This window comes from Electrophorus electricus, chromosome 24, assembly GCF_013358815.1.
Source record: "Electrophorus electricus isolate fEleEle1 chromosome 24, fEleEle1.pri, whole genome shotgun sequence".
Taxonomy (NCBI): Eukaryota; Metazoa; Chordata; class Actinopteri; order Gymnotiformes; family Gymnotidae; genus Electrophorus; species Electrophorus electricus.
In genome coordinates, this window is record NC_049558.1 from 1053800 (window position 1) to 1060070 (window position 6271).

Genomic DNA, 6271 nt, shown 5'->3' on the forward strand with positions numbered 1-6271 from the left:
ACCCTTAGTGCATTAAGGATATGCGTCTATTCGTTTGGATTGTATTTACTGCGTTGCCATTACATAATTGTGGTGGTAATTAATTATTCGGTTGAGCCTTTCTGGGAAAATAGTTAAATATAAACGCGTTCCCAGGGAGTGAAGAAATACCTATGACGAAAGGAGCACAGGGAGCCAGTCCGGTAACGCGCAGTGCGCCTCTGCTCGCTCGGCCTGAGGTCGTGCTTTTGGTACGTGTCGGAATAAACGGTTCCTGCAATGTCTGAGAAGCATGGTAAGCTCGTGCTGGACAATTACATCGGGGGGGAGTTTGTTCCGTGCGCCAAGCATATAGATTCCTACGATCCGTCCACTGGAGAAGTGTACTGCAAAGTGCCGGACAGCGGACCGGAAGAGGTGAGCTTGCTTTTGGACTGCAGTTCAGTGTCTATCAACGTTGTCAATGTGCACAGTTACTGAAAACCTTGCGTGCGGCTTTAGAAGTTTTGCAAACAAACTACACACAGAGCAGGTGAAAGTTACTTTGGGAAATGTAACACCTAGTTTTGCTGCAAAGGAAACTCAAGTGGGTCGCTGGTTGGAGTCCTCAAGGCCTGCAGAGGCACACAGGTGCACCTTTACCCTCATGTAGTTTACAGTGTCAATACAGGTAATTGTGAAAGATTAGCTCCGTGAGCTCAGAGTTCACCTAACCGGTTAAAACTGCAGGGGAGCTGGGGTAGAACATATATCTGCGTCTAGTAGCCCCGTCCAACTCCACCCTCATCCACGTGTGTAGTACACTACACCCGACGACTGCACACCATGACCATGCTGTAGGGGGAAAAAAAACGCGGGTAATCTGCAGTAGACGACATAAACGACAACGAAATAATTCCCGATGAAGCACGTGCAGCTTTAGTGCGCGCGTGCGAGGCTGGTTGAACCGTACGAACGTGCGTGCAGGTGGCAGCAGCAGTGAACGCAGCCAAGGAGGCCTTTCCGGGGTGGGCAGCCACGAGCCCGGCAGAGCGCGCTCAGGTCCTCAACAACCTGGCTTCTTTGCTAGAGGCGCACCAGGAGGAGTTTGCCCAGGCCGAGTCTAAAGACCAGGGTATATGTCATCACACGACAGCGCACCACACACCTGGGTCTGTTCTATAAGACTTAACCTTACAGTCTAGTACACATTTCCTTCTACCCCTACACTTGACAAACTTGCACTCGAAGCCAAAAAGCAGCTCTTGGAGTTTTGCAATAAACATGAATAGGCTTAAAGACTTGGCTAGAGAGAGGGAATAGGCTGAGCTAATTAGGTGGGAGCGTTTGTAAGATGTAGTAGGATTAAAGCCACAATCGGGGATTTCTGCAGCTAGCAAGTCTGCTTTTATTACTGCACTGTCACCACTGAGCTGCTGTAAGCTGCTGTCATAAAGTGACTGCTACTTAATGAAAGTGCTATCCATTCATGCTGGGTTTATTTTCCCTCCTTCCACACAGCCAAAAAAGAGAAATTATGTACAGATGTGTCACATTTGTGTCTGCACGGAAATGTGCACCTGTGGCCATACAAGGAGACATCCAGAGTGTGTACTGAGGCATGAGGAACACAGGAGCACAAGACAGTGGAGATCTGCACTCTGTTTCCTGTGCCTGATGGATTCATCTGGATTTTTCTCTGATCTGTGTCATGTTTTTGCTTTCAGGAAAGACAATATCCTTTGCCCGAAATGTCGATATCCCACGTGCTGCGTATAACTTCAGGTTCTTCGCCTCTTCTGTCCTGCACCACACCACAGAATGCAGTCAGATGGATAACTTGGACTGTGTCAACTACACCGTCCGCTCCCCTGTAGGAGTCGGTAAGAGAGTGTGTGCGTGTGTGTGTGAGGAGAGAGAAAGCGAAAAGTAATGCTTAATGTGTGACTGTCTAAAAGCACCTCTACTGTGTGTGTGTGTGTGTGTGTGTAGTGTATAATGTGATCTTTGTGTGAGAGAGACCGAGCTTGTGTAGTAATGTGATGATGCGACTCTCTGTTCCTCTCTCTCTCTCTCTCTCTCTGGAGCTGGTCTGATCAGCCCATGGAATCTGCCCCTCTATCTCCTCACCTGGAAGATTGCCCCAGCTGTTGCCACGGGTAACACAGTGGTGGCTAAGCCAAGTGAGATGACCTCAGTCACTGCTTGGATGATGTGCCAACTACTAGAGAAGGCTGGTGAGGAGTGTGTGTGTGTGTGTGTGTGTGTGTGTGTACACATGTATAGGTCTGAACTATGAGTCCAAGTAAGGTAATGCACCATTGTTTTACATTTTCTGTTTGACCATGCATCTGGTGCGCGTGTGTGTGTGTGTGGTTCAGGTTTCCCAGCTGGCGTTGTGAATGTGGTGTTTGGTACAGGCCCACAGGCAGGTGATGCGTTGGTGTCCCACCCTGATGTGCCATTAATTTCATTCACTGGCAGCACAGCTACAGCCAGAGCAATAATGGAGCGCAGCGCCCCCTACTGCAAGAAACTCTCACTGGAACTTGGTGGGAAAAACCCTGCCATTGTATTTGCTGATGCTGACCTGGAGCAGTGCATCAGCACCACCGTACGCTCCAGCTTCTCCAATCAGGTGAGAGCTCTTACTCAGCTAAGCCACTCAGCTCAAACTCACTCTCACCTTTGCAGCTCAGCTCACTCTGGGCTGCCGATCAGAAGAGCCTGTTCTAGACAGCGAGTTCACTTATAGCTGGATGTTAAGATTTGCAACATTGTCTAGAAAGTTGGAACAAGGCCTCTTCCTATATTCTAAGGGACTGTAATGTCCTGATTGGCTCAGATTGGTCCATGCCATTTTGAAAGCTTTGGTTGGGTTTTACAGAGAATATGACAGGTATTTCTTAACTTCTGTGATGATTTTAGCCACAAGTATCTCCAGACAGTGTCATCTTAACAACTATTTGTAGATTGTTTCATCACTGGTGGTAGTTTAATGTTTAGCAACCTAACTGTACCATGCACATCCACAAGGAGGTGCTCATGTCTCACAACAACCCCCACGCTTTCCACACAGGGTGAGATCTGCCTATGTACCAGCAGAATCTTTGTGGAGCGCACCATTTACCCACAATTCCTAACAAAGTTTGTGGAGGCGGCTCGCCAGTGGAAAACCGGCGTGCCATCTGAGGCTGCCAACAACAATGGAGCACTCGTGAGCATACAGCACTTGGAGAAGGTCAGAGAATGGTGTGTTCAAATGGTATCACATCCACAGACGTCTGTCTGGCCACCCGGCTCAGAGATCTGGGTCCAGTATACGTAGCATACAGAGGGGTGGTCTGGTTAATGGGATAGTATAATACTGAATATCACCACAGTCTGATCAGTTTGTGTCTGATAGGCTTGCTTTGAGGTTTCAGCTTGTGTGTGTGCGTATCTCACTGCAGACTCCATGTTCTGATCTCTGATTCCACTTCTCGTGTAAAGTCTTGCACCCACATGCTTGTCTGGTTTCCTTTTACAGGTTAGAAGTTATGTGGCATTGGCGAGGGCAGAGGGTGCCCAGGTGCATTGTGGGGAGGGTGTTGACAAACTAACCCTCCCCCCACAAAATGTGGGTGGGTACTACATGCTGCCCACTGTCATCTCAGGGATAACAGACTCCTCCCCCGTGATGCAGGAGGAGATTTTTGGTCCTGTCACCTGCGTGACGCCCTTCGACCTGGAAGAGGAAGTCATAGGCCGGTCTAACGGCGTGCGCTATGGCCTGGCGGCCACAGTGTGGTCACGGGATGTGGGACGCGTGCATCGCGTTGCTAGGCAACTACAGGCAGGCTTGGTTTGGACCAACTGTTGGCTGGTCCGAGATTTAAACCTTCCCTTTGGAGGTATGAAATGCTCAGGCATTGGCAGAGAAGGAGGGAGAGACTCCTATCACTTCTTCACAGAGGTCAAAACTATCACTATTAAACACTGAGAAGCTGTGTACACTCACACATACACAACTATTACCAAATAAAAATATCAACAGTATGTATATATGAATGGAAAAGCTTGTTAATCTTTGTCTGCTTGGTATTCATGGGTCTCATATGTGTAATGAAGCTCCTTCAGTGTCTTGCAGCTCTGGACATTTAGAGTGGAATCTTTGACTCTATAACATATCAGTTCTCTGGGGACAGTTTTATAGCAGGAATGTAAATTTTAAAACCTGACATTCATGTTCCTTGGATGTTTACTGTAGGTTTTACAAGTTCAACTTTACTCTCCTTACTGCACACGCCTGTCCAATAGCACTGTGATTAGGTGGTTTTCACCCTGGCCTTGGTGAGTGTGAGCAATGCCTGTTTAGTTTTTTATTGAATGAATGAAGTAACTTGCACGCACTTGGACACTCATCGTGCATAAGCCCGCAATGGTCCTGTGTTCTGCTGTGTTTGAATCGCCTCTCGTTTCCTGGATCCGACGGTCCAAACCACAGAGTCCAGCCTGCAGGCCTCCGGAGAAGCCCCTAAGTTCACTAATAAGCATCAATACTTTGTTCAAAAAGGTTTGGTTATCAGTGATCGAAAGGGAGCGCTCAGCCAGGCTGAAACCTTCAGAGCTCGTAATTACACACACCTGCCATTCCGCCACATGGCTGCAGATCACTCGCCATCCTGCAATGGCTAGCCACGCACTCGTGCTCGCGGAAGATAAATACTTTGAATGTGTTAAACCTTTCTGCTGGGAAGAGCGGTGGTTTTGTTTGTTTGTTTGTTTGTTTGTTTAAAAACTTCCACATAGTCTGATTTCAGTAGTTTCGGCTCTGCCAACAACGTAACGGTAACAGTGAATTATGAGTCAGGCGAGGGGTGTGTGTGTGTGTGTGTGTATGTATGTATGTATGTATGTATGTTGACTGTGTTCTTTGAGTTGATGAATAAGGAGTGCTGATGTCTGGCACCTTTTAGGAGGGAAGACAGCGCTAAAGGAAACGTGCTGCTGTGCTCAGTCACGTCCCCGGTCCCTCCGTGCCTCCACGCCCAGCTTGGGCGCTCCTCAAACGGCTGCAGGCGATGCCCGCGCCGGTCCAAATATAAACGTGCACGCACTAGTGGAAGAGTCAGCGCTGATTTCGCTTGTGTACTCTTACACACTCGCGCGCCGAAGCCGTGCGCACGAGGCCGTTATCGCTCGAGCTCGGGCGCGCGGAACCCAACCGAGCAAGTGCGGAAGTAAGCGCGCCTGCACGGCCGGGGTCGCGTGCATGCTCGAGTCATTCCGACTTCCTCGCTTCCTCCGGCTGTGTTGTGCACACAGAGGGTGCAGGGAAAACGGGGTTCCTGACGAGCCTGCGAAAGCCACGAGTGGGATTGGGAGTAGTGCCGCAGCAATAGAATTTATTCACAGAAACCGGAGTCAAGGCCTTTGATGTAGGCTGCTGAGAGCCAGGTGTCCTCATTGGCGCAACAGTTTGAAGCAAAGCCAGGGAACAATTTCTCCGTGTTTTTCCCAAACACAATTTTTTATCTTATATTTTATATCAAATACATACATTCATATGGTATTAGATAAGTTTAAGATCCTTACATGCAGGGAAATCCCTCTTGGTAAATTAACCCAGTGTTCATTTATGCTACACTGCATGCCTAATACTATGTAATCATTCAAAATTCAAAACTGGGACTGTTTCAATGGAATTAGGTGTGTGTGTGTGAGTGAGAGAGCATGCGCAAGTGTAAAAGTAGTGTCAGAAAGATCCACCATGTTAGCCCTGGCCTGGGGTAAAGGCCTCATGCAGTGTACAGGGGAAGCTAATGGCTAAAGAGTGTACCGCTGACTCCTGTGAAATGTGCTCACACTGTGCAGGTTAAACATACGCAGAACAAGTGAAGAAAGGAGATCTAGGAAGTTAACACTCCCTCCTGTGTGCGTGACCCAGGAAGTACACAGCGGAAGACCACGTAGCCAACGTAGCTTCCTGCAGCAGAGGGCAGGGTCAAAGTGTGTGTGTGTGTATATATGCGTGCATGTATGTGTGTGTGCGTGCGCACGTGTGTGTGGGTGTGTTTGCCAGCCGGCCTCACGCGGCCCATCCGCCCACCATGCGGAGAGACATAAGTAGTGATCTGTGCAGCTCAACCTTTTGCTGTGGGCTGATGCAAGCTGCGTGTGTTTGTGCTTTGACGTAATAGATATGGGAAAGTGTCACTGTAATTGTGTCCCTGCTGTGAAATAAGCACGCAGACACGTGGACAGGACCGAGGAGGTTGTGACATGGGCTTTGTGTGTGTGCGCATCACATTCAGTCTTAGACTAGTTTTTG

General features: G+C 48.6%; 1 protein-coding gene across 2 annotated transcripts; it reads left to right on the plus strand.

The window, feature by feature from the left end:
• Positions 1 to 170: 170 nt before the first annotated feature.
• aldh8a1 (aldehyde dehydrogenase 8 family, member A1) lies at positions 171 to 4000 on the plus strand. 2 transcript variants are annotated; one of them, XM_027032049.2, is made up of 7 exons: positions 171 to 396; positions 946 to 1093; positions 1686 to 1841; positions 2046 to 2195; positions 2340 to 2596; positions 3038 to 3199; positions 3488 to 4000. In XM_027032049.2, the coding sequence occupies exons 1-7, from the start codon at positions 259 to 261 to the stop codon at positions 3938 to 3940; spliced, it is 1464 nt and encodes a 487-aa protein (XP_026887850.2). In that variant the 5' UTR covers positions 171 to 258; the 3' UTR covers positions 3941 to 4000. The 2 variants fall into 2 exon arrangements, with proteins under 2 accessions (XP_026887850.2, XP_026887851.2); XM_027032050.2 differs by having other exon boundaries at positions 3038 to 3210; positions 3488 to 3658.
• Positions 4001 to 6271: the final 2271 nt, after the last annotated feature.

Bases quoted from the DNA above. Each gene is read 5' to 3' on its own strand.
- aldh8a1 (XM_027032049.2), top strand. From the start codon at position 259: ATGTCTGAGAAGCATGGTAAGCTCGTGCTGGACAATTACATCGGGGGG. The intron at 397-945 runs GTGAGCTTGCTT...ACGTGCGTGCAG, and splicing joins CGGACAGCGGACCGGAAGAG to GTGGCAGCAGCAGTGAACGC. The intron at 2,196-2,339 runs GTGAGGAGTGTG...TGTGTGGTTCAG, and splicing joins CCAACTACTAGAGAAGGCTG to GTTTCCCAGCTGGCGTTGTG.